The 21,403-nt window shown below is 42.7% G+C and overlaps 1 protein-coding gene across 2 annotated transcripts; it reads left to right on the top strand.

The window, feature by feature from the left end:
- Positions 1-4,392: 4,392 nt before the first annotated feature.
- LOC124259489 lies at positions 4,393-20,529 on the top strand. Of its 2 annotated transcripts, XM_046693620.1 has the most exons (10): positions 4,393-4,583; positions 5,798-5,854; positions 6,101-6,203; positions 8,717-8,880; positions 11,616-11,727; positions 12,436-12,554; positions 16,122-16,160; positions 18,728-18,836; positions 19,305-19,423; positions 20,312-20,529. In XM_046693620.1, the coding sequence occupies exons 1-10, from the start codon at positions 4,547-4,549 to the stop codon at positions 20,389-20,391; spliced, it is 939 nt and encodes a 312-aa protein (XP_046549576.1). In that variant the 5' UTR covers positions 4,393-4,546; the 3' UTR covers positions 20,392-20,529. The 2 variants fall into 2 exon arrangements, with proteins under 2 accessions (XP_046549576.1, XP_046549577.1); XM_046693621.1 differs by lacking the exon at positions 5,798-5,854 and having other exon boundaries at positions 4,395-4,583.
- The last annotated feature ends 874 nt before the right edge of the window (positions 20,530-21,403 follow it).

The following is a 21,403-nucleotide window of genomic DNA, read 5'->3' as shown; positions in this document are numbered from 1 at the left end:
TGTTTCACCATATGGATAATAAATTTTATTACTTTACATTTTGTTTTAGTATGTTTTAAATGTATCATCTCTATATCCTATTAAATTGTATTCTTGCATTATATATATATATACACGTGTTTAAATTTTACGATGTTTTATATATTTACGCTCCATCTTAAACTGTCTCTATATATTTAAATATAACATTTTATATTGCATACCAGCAATAATTATCTTTTTTATAATGTACTTTTAATATACTTTTATAGTTTAGTGTCTCGTAAGACAATTCATGGCTGGATGTCAGTATTTTCTTTACCCATGAATGTTTACCAATAATATCTATGTTTATTTCTTATGTAACTGACCTGTCACACTTAATAAAATATTTCTGTCTGTCTGTTTATCCCCGGGGAGACATGTGTTACCTATCTTGTTCTTTTGCAATTTTTACACACCAAGACACTACCGTAAGAAAAAAATGGCAACATTTAACAGTAACTTATTGTTGCTTGATTGACAACGTTCGCATTATAATAATTAATAATTAGAATATTTATAATGCGCCTTTCCAGGCTTTATATCCTGCTCAAAGCGCACAATCTGATTATTATTACTCTGTATAACCAAAGCTGCCTGTGAGGCGCTAGAATGTTAAAAATCATACACACGTCTTATTCCACCGGGTACCCATTCCCTGCTGGGTGAACAGAGGCAATTTTGAACAAACTCACTTGCGTAAGGTGAGACCACATGTATCACATGTGCTTCGTTGTGGGGCAGGACTGAAGTCCTAGAAACTCTCAGGAGTCAAGCTGCCAACACATTCGCCCACCCAAGGGGGTCCATTTTGTTGACATAAACTAGAACTGTTGTCATTGATTTTGTACATGGCATGCAGAGGGGTCTCTCCCGCTCGCCAGTAACGAAAATGCCAGAAGTGTTTCCCAATGTGAACTTTGGCTTCAATGGTCGACAACTCAAAGTTGTCATGAAGGTAATTCTATATATCTCATCTTTCAGATATGTTTTGTTGTGGTAATTAAAATGCATCTATTATTGCAAATTTAACCAATGAATGCGTGTTTGCTGGTTCGATGCAAGCAGCACTATTTTGTTTGCGTGGTATTATATATTCATTTCTATATTCATATGCCATGTTCGAGTCTGGTCTAAACAAAGCAATGGTTGAAAAGAGGAGCACAAACCATGACTCCAAATCAGTCGTTGTCGATCGCGTCTAACATATATGTCGCGGGTCCTGGCCGCTGATAAATCGGACGAAATCACTTGGTAAAACTCACTGCACAGTCCTAGCACATGAGACATGACAAGTGTATATGATATATGATCATCAAATGTCAAATCGTGGCCTACCTATCGCTGAAACTGTAGCGGTAGCAATGTCGGTGCATGAGTGTGACGTTGACGTGACGGTGACGGTATGGACGATGATGACCTGGCTGACGGAGCGTCGATCGACCCGATGGCGGCGAAGACATCGATGACAAGGGATGATGTGACGTCAGCACTGTTGTCGTCGTGTCTCAACCCTCAGTCCCTGTTCGGGCGCCATTTTGTCGCAGGTCCTGGCCGCTGATAAATCGGACTGAGGCGTAGTTGATTAAAATCTGTTTATTCTGTAAAATACATATATGGACATCAATATAATATGATGTATGGCCGAGGGGTGTGTCAACTCACCTCGGCCGTGGCGTGACATGAAGTGGCAAATATGAAGATTGCACGAATTTTACCATTTATAAGATGGTCTTTACAGCATTTTATGTAATATTGCACTTTGAATATTATGAGCAAATTAAAGGAAGCAGACATCACTCACACTTACTTACGTGCTGGTGCCAGTGTTTTAATTAGTAATTTCGTGCAACGCGATGCCTTATAACAGAAATATAATAGATATTATAAATACTATGATATCGCGCACCTTTATGATAATACGTTTAGAGGATGGCAAAGAAAGTAGACAGAAAAGGTACATACCTGTAAAATACATATATGGACATCAATAGAATATGATGTATGGCCGAGGGGTGTATCAACTCACCTCGACCGTGGCGTGACATGAAGTGGCAAATATGAAGATGCCGTACGAGGGAGGAGTGCAGAGAAAGGGACAGCCGGGTCGGCACTTGTGCACGTGCTTCTCTAACACCTGGCTGTCCCTTTCTCTGCACTCCTCTCCTCGTAACAAATAGTGAACTGTGTCAATATTTTAATGATAGTTTGTTAAACAACTTTTTTAATTTTAGGACATAAATTCTGCAAACAAATCACAGAGTAGTTGGTCTGATATTTTAATTATGATCAGCGTTTCATTGAGTTTTATAAGTTTATTAGTTGTTTAGTTAGATTGCAATTCATCGGTCCGCTTTTGAGCCAAACGCACTATACATGGAGCCGAGAAAATCTACTGAGACTGTGCCAGATTTCAATCCTTCGCTTCGTTAATATTAGGGTAGTCCGTAAATATTCGTCAGTCTCTATGCGCTCTTTAAAAAAACCAACCCGCGAAGGTCCGGGTTAGAATTGGTCTTCAGCAACCCATGCTTGTCGTAAAAGGCGACTATCGGGATAGGGTGGTCAGGCTCGCTGACTTGGCTGACACATGTCATCGTACCCCAATTGCGTAGGTCAATGCTCATGCTATTGACCACTGGATTGTCTGGTCCAGACTCGATGGTTTACAGACCGTCGTTTACGCACGCGCGCGCGCACACACGCACACACACACGAAAATATGAACGGTCCTTTATGTGCTCCTCGTTTCTCATGGCACTGGAATGTTTACACACTAAATATCATAGTCATCAAAAAACATACTTTCTGATTTACTGACCAATTTGGAACGTTGTGTTAGTGAGATTTAACATATACTCATGCCAATAATGGTTGTCCCCGCCCCCCTCCCACACACACCTCACATCCCCACCCCACACGTCCTCTCCAATTAAACAAATTGAAGGGGGTGACAACCATTATTGGCATGAGTATATAAACATACTTATCGTGATAAAATATAGAATTGTTTTTAGGTTTTTTGAGGTAAGGTGAGGTGACGTTAGGTGAAATTGGGTTTAACGTCGTGCTTGAGAATATTTCGCTCATATGACGACGTGCATGCGTGTGTATGTATATGTGCGGCTGCTTGTACTAGCCCAGACGTAAGCTGGTTTTATAGTGCTAGCCCACTGAGATACCATGCCGCAGTGAAGCATGAATACCCCACTCAGACACATTATACTGACTCCGAGGCGACCAGTCCTTGTTGTACCCATTAATGCCGAGCGCCAGGCAGGAACCAACAAGTACCATATTTTAACGTCTTTTGGTATGTCGCGGTCGGGGATCAAACCCGCGACCTTCCGCTCTCCGGGCGGACGCTCTAACCACTACACCACGGAGGCGGTCCTAGGTTTTTGAGACGCTAAAGACTTAGTTTCAAGTGAATAGTTCCAGTTCTGATGTGCACAATCCTTTATATGTTGAATAGCTAAAATAATATATAAGATGTATAGTTCAGTACGACCAACATTCTGACTTCTCCATGCGAATCTATACATGTGCGGCCCAAAATATCTTGTTTATCTGACTCATATGTTATAAAGGTTGACATGTTCAGCCGTGTCTGAAACCAATACTTTTACCTACGGGTGATGCTCATGCTGTTGATCACTAGATTGTCTGGTCTGGACTCGATTATTTACAGACCGCCGCCATATAGTTGGAATATTGCGGAGTGCGGCGTAAAGCTAAACTCACTCAGGAAACAAAGAAGTTATCCATAACGTCTGTCTATATTGTACTTCCCAACTTCTCAAATGAATGCGTATGGTTTTACGCCGCTTTTAGCAATATTCCGGCAATATCACGGCTAGGGACACCAGAAATGGGCTTCACACATTGTGCCCATGTGGGGAATCGAACCCGGGTCTTCGGCATGACAAGCGAACGTCTTAACCACCAGGCTACCCACTTTGCGTAGAATGAAGGCAGAGCGTTAGTCTTCTTTGCAATAATTTCTTCAACTTTAAAAACACCTTTGACAGTTTTCCTAAAACCTTCTATTGTTAACATATTTTGTTTGATGCTTGTGAAAATGAAATAGAATTGTTGCAAGATGGAAAAAGAGGAAATTAACACTACAAGGGAAAATATCTTGTTGAATGGAAATAAACTTGGATTTTGAGTTGATGATTTAATTCGGCGTGACGAATGGACGCTTGTAACCACGAAGCCCATTTCTGGTGTTCCAGTAATATAGCTGGAATATTGCTAAAAGTGGCGTAAAACCATACTCACTCACTCAAAGGATAGTACAAGTACGCACACGCAAACGCACAATTATTTGACTTTACTCAACACCGGAACGTTCAATACGGCACACGTGTCACGCCAATCAAGCTGTCAAGCTCGGTGAGACGTATGCAATGTACATAGCACGCACTGTCCGTGATTCACGTGCTGAGGCGAGGCGTTGACGAGTCGGCTGCACATCTTCACCAGACGACATTCTAATAATTCTGGATACCGACATAACAAGATGCCAAAGCACCTGTTCGTTTTTGTTGTATTTTCAGGTAAGATTTGACCGCTTAATTTATGCAGAATGTCTGGCGCATTATTTTAAAGCTTCTCTTGATAATCCATGTCTTAATTCTTACTCCGTCAATGGACAGACGAGAAGTGTTGAATGTTTACATGCCGTCATTTCTCGATCATACTGGGACACCAGAATAGAATTCGTTCACCAGCTCCCATTTTGGCCATAAGAGGCGATATTGTGGATCGGTTGTCAGGCCTCGGCGAATTTGTTGATTGTATGGATTGTTGTTAAAAATTGGACACTGGATTGTCCGATACAGACTAGATTACAACAATAACAACAGATCTGTGGAGGTTAGTGTTGGGAATTGGTTAAAATCTCATAATTGATGATTGGTTCATTACAACCGATCAATCATCGAGTATGTGTTATATACTGTTATGTACTGAATCGTGAAACAACAACTAACAACAATTCCATTTATTTAAAATATTGGTTAGTTGGTATGTTGTATAACGCTGCACTCAGTAATATTCCAGCTATATGGCGGCGGTTTGTAAATAACCGAGTCTGGACCAGACAATCCAGTGACCAACATCTTGAACATCGATCTACGCAATTGGGGTACGATGACATGTGTCCAGGGGTGGAAATAACCCATTGCCTGACGTCCCAGTCCAGTGTATTTTTCTGTCAGGCAAGCAAATTCGAATATCACACTGTACCGGTGTCCAGTTGACTTTCCAATGTTAATTATGTTGTTTATTTAAAAAATCAACAAGAAAATCGGTCAGTATAGTGGACAAATTATCAGAGCAAGTGATTTTACATGTGCCACTGTACCAGAGTACACTAGCAATTTTGAAGTTATTTCCACCCCTGGTGTCAACCAAGTCAGCGAGTCTGACCACCCGATCCCGTTAGTCGCCTGTTACGACAAGCATGGGTTACTGAAGGCCAATTCTAATACTCTCCCTCCCAGGCTCTCTCTCTCGCTCTCTCTCACACTCACACTCACACACACTCACTCACACTCACACACACACACACACGCACACACAAACTCACTCTCACACACACTCTCTCACACACTCACACTCACACACACACACGATATAATATGTGATGATTAGGGCTGTAATTGTCAGTTGCAATTGAAAATCGTCCACCCTGATAGATTGTTTCGGCCTCCAACCCAAACTTCGAATCTCGTATACCATCAAATATTTCTCACTCTCACTATTTCAGTCTCCTTGGCATACCAACGCCACATGTCAGAAATCACTCTCCAAAAGCATGACAGAAGTAAGAGCATACTTTCCTAGGTCAAACGAGTGCATGGTTTGAAATAAAATGAATGAAAAACCCCTACAAACAATGTTGATATTTGATGTACACAACTATTTTTTGAACTGTTGAATCCGAACACTCCAATCCAAAACCAAATCCCAGGGCTGAGTGCCCAGTACCCTCAAATAGACGCCCGAATCCCGCATACCAAATGGGTGAGGCTACTAACTTGCTCTTCTCATTCCGAATGTTTCCTTACAGTTTTGATTAACGTGACACGGGGTGAATGCCCGATGTTGACGCCATGTTCACAAACACACGCAGTGGCTCTTTCTTCGTTGACCTCAGGACCACCTGACTGCAGGTACGTCAAGTCAGATCTCACTCCAGGTACGTCATGTCAGGTCTCTCCTGAAACGAGGTACGTCATGTCTGGTCTCTCCCTACCACAGATACGTCATGCCATATCCTTCCCTACCACAGGTACGTCATGTCGGGTCTCTCCCTACCACAGGTACGTCATGCCAAATCCTTCCTTACCACAGGTACGTCATGTCAGATCTCTCCCGGTCACAAGAACGTCATGTCAGGTCTCTCCCGACCACAGGTACGTCATGTCAGGTCTCTCCCGACCACAGGTATGTCATGCCAGATCTCTTCCTACCACAGGTGTGTCATTTTAGGTCTCTCCCGACCACAGGTCCGTCATGTCAGATCTCTCCCGGCCACAGGTACATCATGTCAGGTCTCTCCCGACCACAGGTACGTCATGTCAGATTATCTGTAGACCACAGGTACATCCTGTCAGATCTGTCCCGACCACAGGTACGTCAAGTCAGATATCTCCCGACAACAGGTACGTCATGTCAGGTCTCTCCCGACCACAGGTACGTCCAGTCACGTCTCTTTCGACCTTAGGTACATCATGTCAGATCTCTCCCGGTCACAGGTACGTCATCTCAGATCTCTACCGACCACAGGTACGTCATGTCAGGTCTCTCCCGACCACAGGTACGTCATGTCAGGTCTCTCCCGACCACAGGTACGTCAAGTCAGGTCTCTCCCGGTCACAGGTACGTCATGTCAGGTCTCTCCCGACCACAGGTACGTCAAGTCAGGTCTCTCCCGGTCACAGGTACGTCATGTCAGGTCTCTCCCGACCACAGGTACGTCAAGTCAGGTCTCTCTCGGTCACATGTACGTCAGGTTAGGTCTCCCATGACCACAGCTACATCGTGTCAGATCTCTCCCGATCACAGGAACGTCATGTCAGGTCTCTCCCGACCACAGGTACGTCATGTCAGGTCTCTCCCGACAACAGGTACGTCAAGTCAGATATCTCCCGACCACAGGTACGTCATGTCAGGTCTCTCCCGACCACAGGTACGTCAAGTCACGTCTCTTCCGACCACAGGTACATCATGTCAGATCTCTCCCGGTCACAGGTACGTCATCTCAGATCTCTCCCGACCACAGGTACGTCAAGTCAGGTCTCTCTCGGTCACATGTACGTCAGGTTAGGTCTCCCATGACCACAGCTACATCGTGTCAGATCTCTCCCGATCACAGGAACGTCATGTCAGGTCTCTCCCGACCACAGGTACGTCATGTCAGATATCTGTAGACCACAGGTACATCCTGTCAGATCCCTGGTCACAGGTAAGTCCTGTCAGATCTCTCCCGGTCACAGGTACGTCATGTCAGGTCTCTCGCGACCACAGGTACGTCATGTCAGATCTCTCCCGACCACAGGTACGTCATATCAGGTCTCTCCCTACCACAGGTACGTCAAATCAGGTCTCTCCCGACGACAGGTACGTCATGTCAGGTCTCTCCCGGTCAGAGCTACGTCATGTCAGGTCTCTCCCGGTCAGAGCTACGTCATGTCAGGTCTCTCCCGGTCAGAGCTACGTCATGTCAGGTCTCTCCCGGTCAGAGGTATGCAATGTCACGTCCCTACAGACATGGTATCAGATCTTTTGTGACTCTAAGTATGCAATGCAGATCAGCTGCAATTACATCTTTTCCGATCTCCAGTCGCAGTTTGTTTTGGATTCATGTTTCCATCGTAATAACTTTGACTGTTATGCCATCTGTAGAACCACTTGACGTATTTGCCATAAGTTAGTGAGTATGGTTTTACTCATCCTCGACAATCCCCAGGGTATACGGTCCGATATTCTCCTCTAGTAGATTATCTGGAGATTATTGAGAATGGGTTTTACTCATCCTCGACAATCCCCAGGGTATACGGTCCGATATTCTCCTCTAGTAGATTATCTGGAGATTATTGAGAATGGGTTTTACACTGTGTTCGCAATATTCCAGATATATCATGGCGGGGAACACCAGAAATGGGCTTCACACATTGTACCCATGTAAGGAATAGAACTTGGATTTGGGCATGACAGCGAACGCTTTAACCACTAGTCCACCCCACCACGCCATTCAACACACGTTTGAAGCATAATGGATATCTATGACTTTGTTCGCTTGTGCTTTCTTTGCCTGTGTGGGGCGGTGGGGGTTAAAGCGTCCGCTCTTCACGCTGAAGACCTGGGTTCGATTCCCTACATGGGTACAATGTGTGAAACCCATTTCTGGTGTCCCCCGCCGTGATGGTGCTGGAATATTGGCAAAAGCGGCGTAAAACTAAACTCACTCACTCACTCCTTTGCTTGTGTCGGGCGTTGAGGTAGCCTAATGGGTAAAGCGTTCGCTCGTCACGCTGAAGACCTGGGTTCGATTCTCGACATGGGGACAATATGTAAAGCCCATGTCCCCCGCCGTGATGTTGCTTGAATATTGCTAAAAGCGGCTTAAAACCATACTCACTAACTCACTCCTTTGTCTGTGGAAATACCGTTTACCTTCCAGTGCCTTACAGAGTTTCATCAATTGCGTCCGTTCCTGCCTCTCGTCAGACCAGACTGTCCTTAATTTGTCCCTCTGGATTAAGCACGTGTGTGACGGACAGCTTCCACAACGTACTCCAGACATGGAGCAGAGCCTTCAACACATCGTCAGTTGGTTCGCCAATGGTAAGTCAGCTCCATTTAAGTATTTAGTGGTTTCACTTTGGCAAAAGCAACCTCACATTTATGTCAACTTGCACCCAGTGTGTGTTAATATTTTGTTGTTCAGTTCTGAATTTTTTTTGTCAGCTTCCGTTATGTAGGAGAGTAGTGTTTGAAGGGAAACAGTAAGCAGTTGAGGACTGGTGGTCACACGAATATCTCAAGTAGGGTGTCAAGTGGTCAGCTTCCGTTATGTAGGAGAGTAGTGTTTGAAGGGAAACAGTAAGCAGTTGAGGACTGGTGGTCACTGAATATCTCAAGTAGGGTGTCAAGTGGTCAGCTTCCGTTATGTAGGGAGAGTAGTGTTTGAAGGGAAACAGTAAGCAGTTGAGGACTGGTGGTCACTGAATATCTCAAGTAGGGTGTCAAGTGGTCAGCTTCCGTTATGTAGGAGAGTAGTGTTTGAAGGGAAACAGTAAGCAGTTGAGGACTGGTGGTCAGTGAATATCTCAAGTAGGTGGTCACTGAATATCTCAAGTAAGGTGTCAAGTGGTCAGCTTCCGTTATGTAGGGAGAGTAGTGTTTGAAGGGAAACAGTAAGCAGTTGAGGACTGGTGGTCACTGAATATCTCAAGTAGGGTGTCAAGTGGTCAGCTTCCGTTATGTAGGAGAGTAGTGTTTGAAGGGAAACAGTAAGCAGTTGAGGACTGGTGGTCAGTGAATATCTCAAGTAGGGTGTCAAGTGGTCAGCTTCCGTTATGTAGGGAGAGTAGTGTTTGAAGGGAAACAGTAAGCAGTTGAGGACTGGTGGTCACTGAATATCTCAAGTAGGGTGTCAAGTGGTCAGCTTCCGTTATGTAGGGAGAGTAGTGTTTGAAGGGAAACAGTAAGCAGTTGAGGACTGGTGGTCAGTGAATATCTCAAGTAGGGTGTCAAGTGGTCAGCTTCCGTTATGTAGGGAGAGTAGTGTTTGAAGGGAAACAGTAAGCAGTTGAGGACTGGTGGTCACTGAATATCTCAAGTAGGGTGTCAAGTGGTCAGCTTCCGTTATGTAGGGAGAGTAGTGTTTGAAGGGAAACAGTAAGCAGTTGAGGACTGGTGGTCACTGAATATCTCAAGTAGGGTGTCAAGTGGTCAGCTTCCGTTATGTAGGGAGAGTAGTGTTTGAAGGGAAACAGTAAGCAGTTGAGGACTGGTGGTCACTGAATATCTCAAGTAGGGTGTCAAGTGGTCGGTCAGCTTCCGTTATGTAGGGAGAGTAGTGTTTGAAGGGAAACAGTAAGCAGTTGAGGACTGGTGGTCACTGAATATCTCAAGTAGGGTGTCAAGTGGTAATAGCCTCTTAATATTGATCAACAGGTGCAACCTGTTTTTGTCTGGTGCAACAAAGTTATATAATTTCTATTTCATCAAATCGAGCCATGTAAAGTCTACAGATACGACATATACGATGTAGACATTATATAGATTTTCAAACGTGACAGGACTTTCCCCACTTATAAACACCATGTAGGTGAAACAAAACGCACGTGTATGTGTTCACCGAATCACTTTTCTTGACAATTTTAAATACCCATGTCTCATCCTGGAAGATCTTCAACAAGATTGTTCGCATTCATTTCATTCGTTCCACACCGGTTTGTTTCTTGTTATAGTTAAACTTACTACTTAGTTTTACATAGTTATAGTTTATAGTTTGTTATATTAATGCATTGGGTTGTATGCCACTTTTAGCAAAATACGTGGAGGTTGATACTTTTTGTTATCTTGCGCTTAAGGGGCGGTGGGGTAGCCAAATGGTTAAAGTGTCCGCTCGTCACGCTGAAGACCCGGGTTCTATTCCCCACATGGGTAGAATGTGTGAAGCCCATTTCTGGTGTCCCCCGCCGTGATATTGCTGGAATATTGCTAAAAGTGGCGCCAATCCATACTCACTCACTCACTCACCTTGCGCTCAAAATCAAGGGTATAAATAAAGACTGCCTGGCTGAGAGTGTTTTGTGTTTGAGTTGGATATCCAGATTAAACTGTGCTATGGTAGTTTAGTGGGCAGCACCATGAAACACACTTCGAAGCAGCCGCACGCACGCACGCACGCAAGCACGCATTCACGTCACTAAACGCAAGGGAAATACTATTAAACGAAGCGTTAAACCCAATTTCACCCAGCATCACCTCACTTCGCCTCGTCGCCTCGCCTCGCCTCACCTCAAATGACTCGTTACACGATTTATGCATGTTACATGTTTTATGCATGTTACATGTTTTGCATCTCAGGAACCATTGATTGCGTACGATTGTTTGTTCGGCATTCTAGAAAGTGATGAGGAAATAATGAACCATCAACCTTGTAGATATCATCTTATTGTTTATGGTATAGAGCGGCGTTTCGATGTAGATTCTTACACTATTATCAAGCTAAAGAAATTACTTGACCTGATAAGAATTCAAACCGAAACCTCGCTGCATGCAAAAAAACCCCAATAACTTGTTATGGATAAAGTTTATTATTTGCTTGCTTACGGATAATATCTCGTCATTTGCATCTGTGGTTTCAGCTGTTATAGCCTTGCTGTTTGTGCTATTTTGTGGTTGTGTTGTGTTTGTGCTATTTTGTGTTTGTGCTTGTGTTGTGTTGTGTTGTGTTTGTGCTATTTTGTGGTTGTGTTTGTATTGCATATAAAATCTCCTCACGATTGGAAGCCGGCCATTCAAAACTTGACACACATGAGTTTTAAAAAATTGGTATTATTCATCAGGTACATCCCTTCACCTGAACGCGGAAGATTTGCGGTTACTACTCAACTGCTCGGCTGTTTCAGCTTGTGTGCCACAAAACATGTCTTCACTCAGTGGAGAAGACACGTGCAAGTAGGTCAATAATTGTTTGTTGTTGTTGTTTTTGTTTGTTTGTTTGTTGTTAAACGCCCCATTCAGCAATATTCCAGCTTTATGACGGCGGTCTGTAAATAACCGAGGAAGACCAGACAATCCAGTGATTAACATCATGAGCATCGATCTACGCAATTGGGATATGATGACATGTGTCACCCAGGTCATCGAGCCTGACCACCCGATCCCGATAGTCGCCTCTTACGACAAGCATATGGGTAGTGACACAGTTCACTATTTGTTACGAGGGAGGAGTGCAGAGAAAGGGACAGCCAGGTGTGCGAGAAAGGATGGAGACGGCACAGCACAGGCTAATGAATCAATAACTTGGTGGGCGCATGTGCACGTGCTTCTCTAACACCTGGCTGTCCCTTTCTCTGGCCTCCTCCCTCGTAACAAATAGTGAACTGCGTCAAAATTTTACTGATAGTTTCTTTAAGAACTTTTTTGGTGGAGTCCGGAAAATTTTCAAATATAAGAAAGCTGTTGAGTGTTAGTAAATGATAAACATGTGTACTATTTATATCTATGTGGCAATTTTGTACAGTGATAAAATTTGCAATTCATCGGTCCGTTTCTGACTCAAACGGACTGTAATACATTTTAACTTTGGGATTAGTCTGTTTGTTGTTTAATGCGATTAGAGCAACGTATCCTGACATTATAACAAGATGCTGTATATTGTAGTGTTGCAGGTTCTCTGTACAAGTGTGTCCACGCTGCGTTAACGTCGTGCGCCGCCCCAGACGCAGTTCGAACTTTCTTGGCCTCTGAAAAACAAGAAATCGACCATCTCTGTAATTCCGGTGAGTTCCGTGATGACCACTGTTTTTGTTTTCATACTTTATAGAGATCCGTCGATGTTGCGTGACTTTGACTTATAGAGATGGCCCCATGTTAAACTAAACTACGTCTTGTTATTAGCGAGATCAATTTGAGAGTGATATTGTTGAAAGGTTAAATTCCACATCTGTCCATGTTGTCTCTAACAATGTTTTATAGGTTTTGATTAATCAGTTCTACTTTGTTGTGAGCTCAGAAAAATCACATTATTGCTTAAATAATGTTTCACCAAATTGCTTGAAAATTATTGGAATTGGGTAAAGGTTAGTGTTGATGGAATGATTGTAACGTTCTTCTCATCTCGACACATTATTAAGATCTAAGGAGTCATTATATTGCATCTACATGTACATCATGATCATCAGTTATGGGCGGCTAGGTAGCCTAGTAGTTAAAGGGTTCGTTCGTCACGCGGTAGGCTGCGTTGGATTCCCCAAATGGGTACAATGTGTGTCCCCGCCGTGATATTGCTGGAATATCGCCAAACACTCACTCACTCACTCATTCACTCACTCACTCACTCATTCACTCACTCAGCATGTATTCACTCAATGCCACAGGGGCGTGCCACGCTTAGAAACAGCGTTAGAAAGACATATAGGTATATAGACCCTATCCTAGTACTATATAAAAGGAAAGGGATGTAACGACGGAACCACCCCCTACTCTATCCAAGTTAGATTTCACCACATCTACAAATCATTTCCTCGACAGTATGCAGGCATTTTCTCCAAAACCATCGGCAATCATACTCACTTGTCGGCCATAGATGGCCTTGACATCCAAGTGATCTGCGCGGATCTGCAGAAACTGAACTGGGCCATCCGATTGGTGGAAAATATAATATACTGTAAGATTTTGACTGTTTGCAAATGAGCGCGAAATATGAACTTTGCAATATTCCTTCCATTTTGGATGATGTACGGAACAGTAAATTGTTAAGAATAATTTTAGAGGTTGTACAAATGCATTCGATATTGATTAATTTTAGGAAATTATATTTATAAATATTTAACCTCCAAAATTATTCTTACCAATTTACTGCTCAGGTCACTTGAATGTCAAGGCCATCTATGGCCGACAAGTGAGTATGATTGCCGATGGTTTTGGAGAAAATGCCTGCTTACTGTCGAGGAAATGATTTGTGGATGTTGCAATAAGTTTTTAGACCCGTGGAATGCCGCTGCCGATCGAATCTAGCCCTACATAGGTGCTGTCAACGTGGCTGGAATTAATAAACGAATTTAACAGGTGAGTTTTCGCTGTCTTGGGTGATCCATGATTTTGGCTTGGAATTGCGGAGGTAGCTGTTTTCGGTGAGTCGTGGCGTATAACTTTTGACATAATGATCCGATTGTGGCCATTTATAGCTCATTTTGTTGGAAAATTATCTCCCTAGCAATCCATAGGCCTCGACGGGGCCTTAAAAATAGTTTACGTGGTGAAATCTAACTTAGATTGAGTAGGGGGTGGTTCCGTCGTTACATCATTTTCCTTTTATATAGTTCTAGGATAGGGTCTGTATACCTATATGTCTTTCTAATGCTGTTTCAAAGCGTGACACGCCCCTGTGCTCAATGCACACTAATGTTGACAGAAAATGACTGAATATGACTACGCTGATACACCATGTTCCATCAAAACGTAACCCACCTCGGCCTAACTGGGCGTAATAGGATATCTAGAAAAGCATGTATACTCGTAAAATCGGGCAAAAACTTAGAAAAAGAACCACCTGAAAGATATTTTATGCTTTTTCATTTGTGTTGAATATGTCTCATCTATTGATTAACATCTTACGTGTTTTCCTTTCATAAAGTTTATGTTGAGATATGTAAAAGAGTATGATACCCATAGAAAAGCTTAACTCAGACATCGTATTAAATGTGTCAAAATATATAGGTGGCATGACCACCCGCAGATCGGCAGAACTGGATATTATTTGTAAACTGTTATGACATGCCGTTTACTCACCACGTTTAATTCCCCGAAATAATTATATCTGATATCTCTATCCCCCAGCCCGACCCCAACCATCGTCTGCGACACCCGTTCTAGTTTTGCTTTTGATACGACCCCCTACTACCTGTTTGTTTTTCTGTGATAGTGAGACTCCATGGTAGCTACATCCTTAAAAGTTTCAGTAGTATATTTATATTTTTTACGTCAGCTGTCGTTTATAATGAAGCTAAGTCTAATTTCAAAATGGTCATGTATAAAGTATCCTTTGTAATACAATATCATCGCACATTAATTTACATAAAGCCATGGTCTGTTCCAAATAAGTCGTTTTGGACTTTTCAAAAATCCGCATTGCTTATTTCTTCACTAATCTCTCCTCAGTAAAGTCCTTTTATACATTTTCTATCTCCCTACCACGGAGAATGTAGTTAGGCCGAACCTAGATTCACAGATATTTTACAGTTTTGCATATTAACTGCATAAATAATGTAAATATATATGTAAAAAAGCAGGATTTTTTCTAATTCCGATAGTACTTTGAGATGAAATAACTCACTATTCAGTTTTGCATTGTTTAGCCATGCCAGAATCCGCTGATCATGACTTGGTATCCTAGATTGTTAAACACACATTTACTTCCCCTAAGTAGAAATGGGACGTGGTGGGCGAGCTGTCTAAGGCGCCAGGCTAGTGATCCAGCGAGCTTGAGGTGCCGGGTGAGCACCTGTGATCGGGTGTAAACAACTTGAAGTCAACTTAGCGTGTAGACTCTTCAGTGTTGTCACAACCACTCTTGTACAGTACACAACGCTGTGCACTCGAAAGAACCCACGAATCCGTTGGTAGATGACCAGATGGTGGCCACATGAATACGTGCAAACACCTAGTTGCGGGTACAGCAACGTGCAGTAAACTAGGACAAAATACTGTGACTATGTGTCCCAGTCCACCCAGCTGTGAATGGGTACCTCGTACGGATGGGGAAGCTACATTAACTTGGCTGCACGAGTTGTATGATCCCCAGGTAGTTGAGAATGAAAATACGATGTGCCGCTGAGATTGACGTCCAATGATCGAGGGAAAAAACACAAAGCGCTTTGAGCATGCATGTAGACGGGATGGACTATTGCGCTATATAAATACCCATCTTTTATAATAACGGTTTGTCATAATTTCATGCTATTCAATTAACTTTAACTTTCGTTTTATTGATCTAATGTGTGGTTTGTTTTCATCATTTCAACTTGACAAAAACCCATGATGTAATCGGATTCATACAAAAGATTCTGCATTAAGCCAATATTCCTTGCGGTCAGTCATATTTATTAAAGCCCGAACGGTTTGTCAAAAGTAGATGCTATTCAATATCAACTTTCGTTATCTTGATGTACCGTCAGGCGCGTAGCAAGCGATTTTATTCTTCTTGTAAGCCCGATAGGTTGCAAAGCTTTATATCTAGAGAGTATTGAGGGCTTGCCCAATCTTCGAGCAACAACCATGTGTAAGCCCGGTGTTTTTTTATAGTGGTAGCTCCGCCCCTGACCGTGTGATGTCCTTCATTATTTCAGGTTACAGAACCGTGCTGCCATCTTTGTTTCTAAGTCTTGGTAAGTACTCAACAAATCTTGGAACAAATATGATAATGTTAGTACTGCCTACACGTGACATTTTATTATCCAAAACTGTGTTCCACTGGGGATATTGCTTGTGTGAGAGCAATCGATATCTCCTTGGAGATATCGTTTAGACAGTAGCTTTTGTACAATACTTTGACATCATCAATTACATGATTCACAATGCTATGCCATAAACTGGATGACGTCACAATGCTATGACATCGCTGCACTGTAAGTCTACAGTGGCAGTACCTAAGCTGGTTCCCGGCTCCCTTTGCGCGCGCTTACGTTCGACAAAGCGTATATTGCGATATGCGAGACGGGGCCCAGCTTATGGCAGTACCGTGTTCAGAGATGTACAAGTTTAATAAAGAGTGATTTTTGATGAAAATTGGAATCTCACCCTCACCCTTGGGAATCTAGACGAATACACTTGGTTGCTACAGGTAGATTGGCGATTAAGGACGCGCAATACATGCTGACCGTAAATGTTTTAATGTTTGCAGATTTTAATTAGTTTAACATGGTCAAGTTAGGGAAGCATGGGCAAATTGTTCATTCTCACGCAAGGGAGTTAGCCTACATGTTATTATTTATATGAAAAAGACGTGTGCAACCAAAGTAGACGCTATTTCAGTAGCCTTGCTACTGGTCTTTCCAAGGCAAATTTGTCCGCCTCCGTGGTGTAGTGGTTAGAGCGTCCGCCCGGAGAGCGGAAGGTCGCGGGTTCGATCCCCGACCGCGTCATACTTAAAGACGTTAAAATATGGTACTTGTTGGTTCCTGCCTGGCGCTCGGCATTAATGGGTACAACAAGGACTGGTCGGCTCGGAGTCTGAATAATGTGTCTGAGTGGGGTATTCATGCTTCACTGCGACATGGTATCTTAGTGGGCTAACACTATAAAACCAGCTTCAGTCTGGGCTAGTACAAGCAGCCGCACATACACATACACACGCATGCACGTCGTCATATGAGCGAAATATTCTCGAGTACGACGATAAACCCAATTTCACCTCACATCATGGTAATCCCTCTCATCTCATTTATGTTAATTTAGCTCATCATCATGTTCTCGTAGCTCATCGTGTAACTTCTCTTTGATGCTTTGTTGTCTCTCGCTTGTTATTGTTACCTCATTATCATATTTACATGTATCCTGTATATAAACTGGTGTACCCCAACGTTCCCCCATATGCTTGAAAACGGTATAAGAAGCTATACCAAAACGTCGCTATTGTGAATATAAAGAAGTTGATCATCCATAAACTTTGTTTGTCATCTCTGTAACTAACGGCGACTAACAGGATCGGGTAGTCAGCCTCGCTGACTTAATTGACACGTCATCGTATCCCAATTGTGTAGATTGATGCTCATGCATCACTAGATTGTCTGTTACAGACTCGATTATTTACAGACCGCTGCCATTTAGCGGAATTATTGCTGAGTGCGGCTTTAAACAACAAACACACATATTTATGTACGATCTTGCCAATAGTAAGGCGTAAGTAAAGTGGCTTTTTGTTTATTTGCGTTTTTCATTACGTGTTAGTAGGGAAATACAGGTTATTTTGTCAGAGCAGGTAGAAATACAGTACAGTGAACTACTGTTATGAGTAACACTAGGGACCAGGCTAGCTATTCTCCAAACGTTCGTAGCCCTACGAACTTCGTAAGCCCATTGCTAACACATTGGCTCCGGTCAAAGTTAAGAATTCTTAGTGTTACGAACGTTTCAAGAATAAGGGCCCAGCTTATTCTCCTAGCACTAAGAATTCTTAAAGTTGATCGTAGCCAATGTGTTAAGAATGGGCTTAAGAAGTTCGTAAGGCTACGAACGTTTCGAGAATAGCTAGCCAGCTATTTTAGTTCCTTATGACCGTAGTTCGTTACTGCAGTTCGACTAAAGTGGGCAGAACCAAGATAGTATAAGTTGTTCACTGGTCCCTCGGGGGACATGGGCTGATGTACCCTCGATGTTTCTTTATGTTCCCTGAGCCCGAGGCATCGAGGGTACATCAGCCCATGGGCCCCGAGGGACCAGCGAACAACGTATTTATCTTACCGAACACCTCAATGGTAATTTTGAACTGTTGAAGCACGGGTATCGGATCATAGTATGAAGTACCAGACGACAAGTCGACAAATTTAGAGTTATCTCCCTTCCATCGATTTGCATTCGCAAAACATCGGTAATTTCCGTACATCATACGTGTGATTCAATGTTATTCGAGATAAAGAACTACTACCACGAAGTACTAAATGAGTCCGGCATTCCCAGCGGGGTACATAGAAAATGTTACTCGCTTGTAAGCGGGGTACATTGAAAATAATAGAAGAGCGCTCAGCCAATCAGAAAACGACATTATGTGTGAGGCAAGATATATTCGTCACTTCATTATAGGCATGTTCGTTACAAGCGATGTTTACTGTACTACACAGATGTTTTTGCCTTTATAGTTGATGTGCTGAAATGTCCTGTTAATTAATGAGTAATACGAGAGATATGATACGTCTTATTTTTGTTTCTTTCACATTTGCTTTTCTCTAAATTCAAGACGATGGGTTGACGGCGCTGTCGTCCCCTGGGTGCGTGGAGCTGATGAGGTGTACAGTGGAAGGTCAGTCACTGGGGCCCCCTCCAAAGGACAAGGAGGCATTCTGCACGTATGTACATCAGTCATGGGTCTCACATGGGTCTCAAATTTTTAGCTATTGGGAGAGTCGTGTTAAATCGTTCGCCAGTCAGGCGAAAAACCGGGTTCCTTTCCCCACGTGGGTACAATGTGTGAAGCCTGCCTTGATATTGCTTGTATACTGCATAAACCATACTCGCTTTAAAGCTTTAATTCCACCCTACTGGAGAATATGTTGATTCTGTACGCCTTGCCACACGTGGTTGCTTAGTTGTGTCACGCGTTATTACGAACACGTAATTGTGTAGCAGTGTCCCCCCTGTGTAGCAGAGTCAAACGTAATTGTGTAGAAGAGTCACACGTAATTGTGTAGCATTGTCACACGTGATTGCGTATCTGTGTCGCATGTCACACTGTGTTGATGAATTCCCTGCTATATGTGCGCAGAGAAAAGCAAACCAACTTGCAAATATTACCATTTGTAATATAATTTCTTCAGTAACATAAAGATTGTGAACACATGCATCGACGAGAGCAAGGATAAATGCGCCGTGTCCAGCCAGTTCCGATCATTCATTAACCGCTACAGACACGAGGAGAGCAAGCATTGTCATTCAGGTACTGTTATCCATGAAGTCAACCCATGTCACAAGCATTGTAGCTGTCCTATCAGCGTGGAAAGTTGTCATGGACATCGTCGGTCAACGGGCTCCAAAGTTGGTCGGGGCGGTGGGGTAGTCTAGTGGTTAAAGCGTTGGCTCGTCACGCCGAAGACTCGGGTTCGAATCCCCACATGGGTGCAATGTGTGAAGCCCATTTCTGGTGTTCCCCGCCGTGATGTTGCTGGAATATTGCTAAAATCAAACTCAGTCAGTCAGTCAGTCCAAAGTTGGTCGGTTGGTCGGTCGCTGGCTCTCTACCTCCCTCCCTCCCTCCCTCACGCACGCACGTCCCTATATCTCTGGACAGGCCATGCAGCATAAAACACTCAATCAATCCTCACTCATTCAATCCTTGTAGATTGTAAAGAATCCCCAAAGAAAGAATTCCCAACCACCAAACCTAATTTTGAGATTGCTGTTGTAGGAACCACAGGATATATTTTGTGACCTTAGTCGGCACACAATAGGATCTGCAGTTTTCAATCAGCGTAATTCACTGTCAAATAATTAAGCTCCCAAAATGTTGCAATACGTATGACAATAGAGATATGTGTATGCAACATATTGTAATTCAATGTAATTGCCAATACACAGATCTCCTTGTTCTCTAAAACAAGAATGTAAGCATGCTGCATAATAATCTTCAATATTCTACAAGGAATTGGTAATAGCATGTCGAAGTGGAAGAGAAATACTTCCAGTTACCCAAGGTTCGGCTCTAAATGATTACTAATTACGATATACGCAGATACGGAACCTTTACTTCGAGACAACAGAGAGTTCAACACAACCATGTATGACTGTGCTGTGTTATTATATATTACGTATTCTCTTCTGTTTGCAGGTGTCGGGCTACAGTCGATAACTCCCACCCTGTTATTTCTCACTGCAACGGTTACCATGGCCACCAGACATTTCTTGTGAATACCCTCGTGGGCACTGAAAGGCAGTACAGAATTGCGTCAAACCCAGAAAACAGTGTATTGTTAGAGAAAAAAATGGAATACTAGCAGAAGCTGTGCGGAACCATCTAACACTTGTCAATACACAAATTTTCGAAAATTGTAGTTAAAATTGTATGTTCTTCCTGCAGTTGGCTGTGAGTGTTGAGTGAGTGAGTTGAAAATGTACGTCGCATCGGTATTGTTTCAGCCATATAGCGACGAGACCAAGTCTGCACATATTCACAAGTCCATTTTAAAGGCACAATGTCAGACATTTCAGATAATATTTCGTTATATATATATTGGGGCATATGCACTCACTTTAGCTTCCTATTGATTCAATTGAAGACTTATTATCCCTTTCGACTTGCCTGAAATCGATAATTGAAACTTGGAGGCGAATAGCTTCAAAACACTTGCCACGTATGGAATGTAAAGAATTACAAAAAACTAATTAAAAAAATGTCGCACGCGGTGTTGTCAGTGTTTGCCGAACTGTATTTCATCACAAGTTGTGCGTAGGCCATTCGTAAAGAGCGCTCCAAGGACATAACACTATGGGGTTCTCTTGAAATAATGTTCTGCCGGTAGAGAGGCGCGAGACTCGATTTATTGCAACGTTGCAATAATTCATTCGAACTTTTTAAATCAAATAAATATAATATGGTAGCTTTCCTGGAGGCTGATAGTTTTATTGAGATAAATGCATTAATTGTTTAGAGAAGTGCGGTGTGATATAGTGCCTTTAACGTTTCTTGAAATAGTTCTTCATTACAGCGTTATTTACTATCAAAAAAACTCAAAATACCACACTTAAGAACAGGAATTTGTCACACACATTACATAGTTTCAGTTTATTTCTCTCAACTGTTGAATCAGATATGCCACTACGACACATCTTCGTTATACACAGGTACAGTTAAGGGCAGAGACACATCTTCGTTATACACAGGTACAGTTTAGGGCAGAGACACATCTTCATTATACACAGG

Source organism: Haliotis rubra, unplaced genomic scaffold (genome assembly GCF_003918875.1).
Source record: "Haliotis rubra isolate DU_JTF1 unplaced genomic scaffold, ASM391887v1 Scf724, whole genome shotgun sequence".
In the NCBI taxonomy this organism is placed as follows: domain Eukaryota; kingdom Metazoa; phylum Mollusca; class Gastropoda; order Lepetellida; family Haliotidae; genus Haliotis; species Haliotis rubra.
The sequence above is the reverse complement of the archived record's forward strand: the minus strand, read 5'-3'. Positions and strand labels throughout refer to the sequence as shown.

Coding starts and splice junctions, on each gene's coding strand:
- LOC124259489 (XM_046693620.1), top strand. CDS start 4,547: ATGCCAAAGCACCTGTTCGTTTTTGTTGTATTTTCAG. Junction 5,855..6,100: donor TCTCCAAAAGCATGACAGAA/GTAAGAGCATAC, acceptor GTTTCCTTACAG/TTTTGATTAACGTGACACGG. Junction 18,837..19,304: donor GACAAGGAGGCATTCTGCAC/GTATGTACATCA, acceptor TAATTTCTTCAG/TAACATAAAGATTGTGAACA.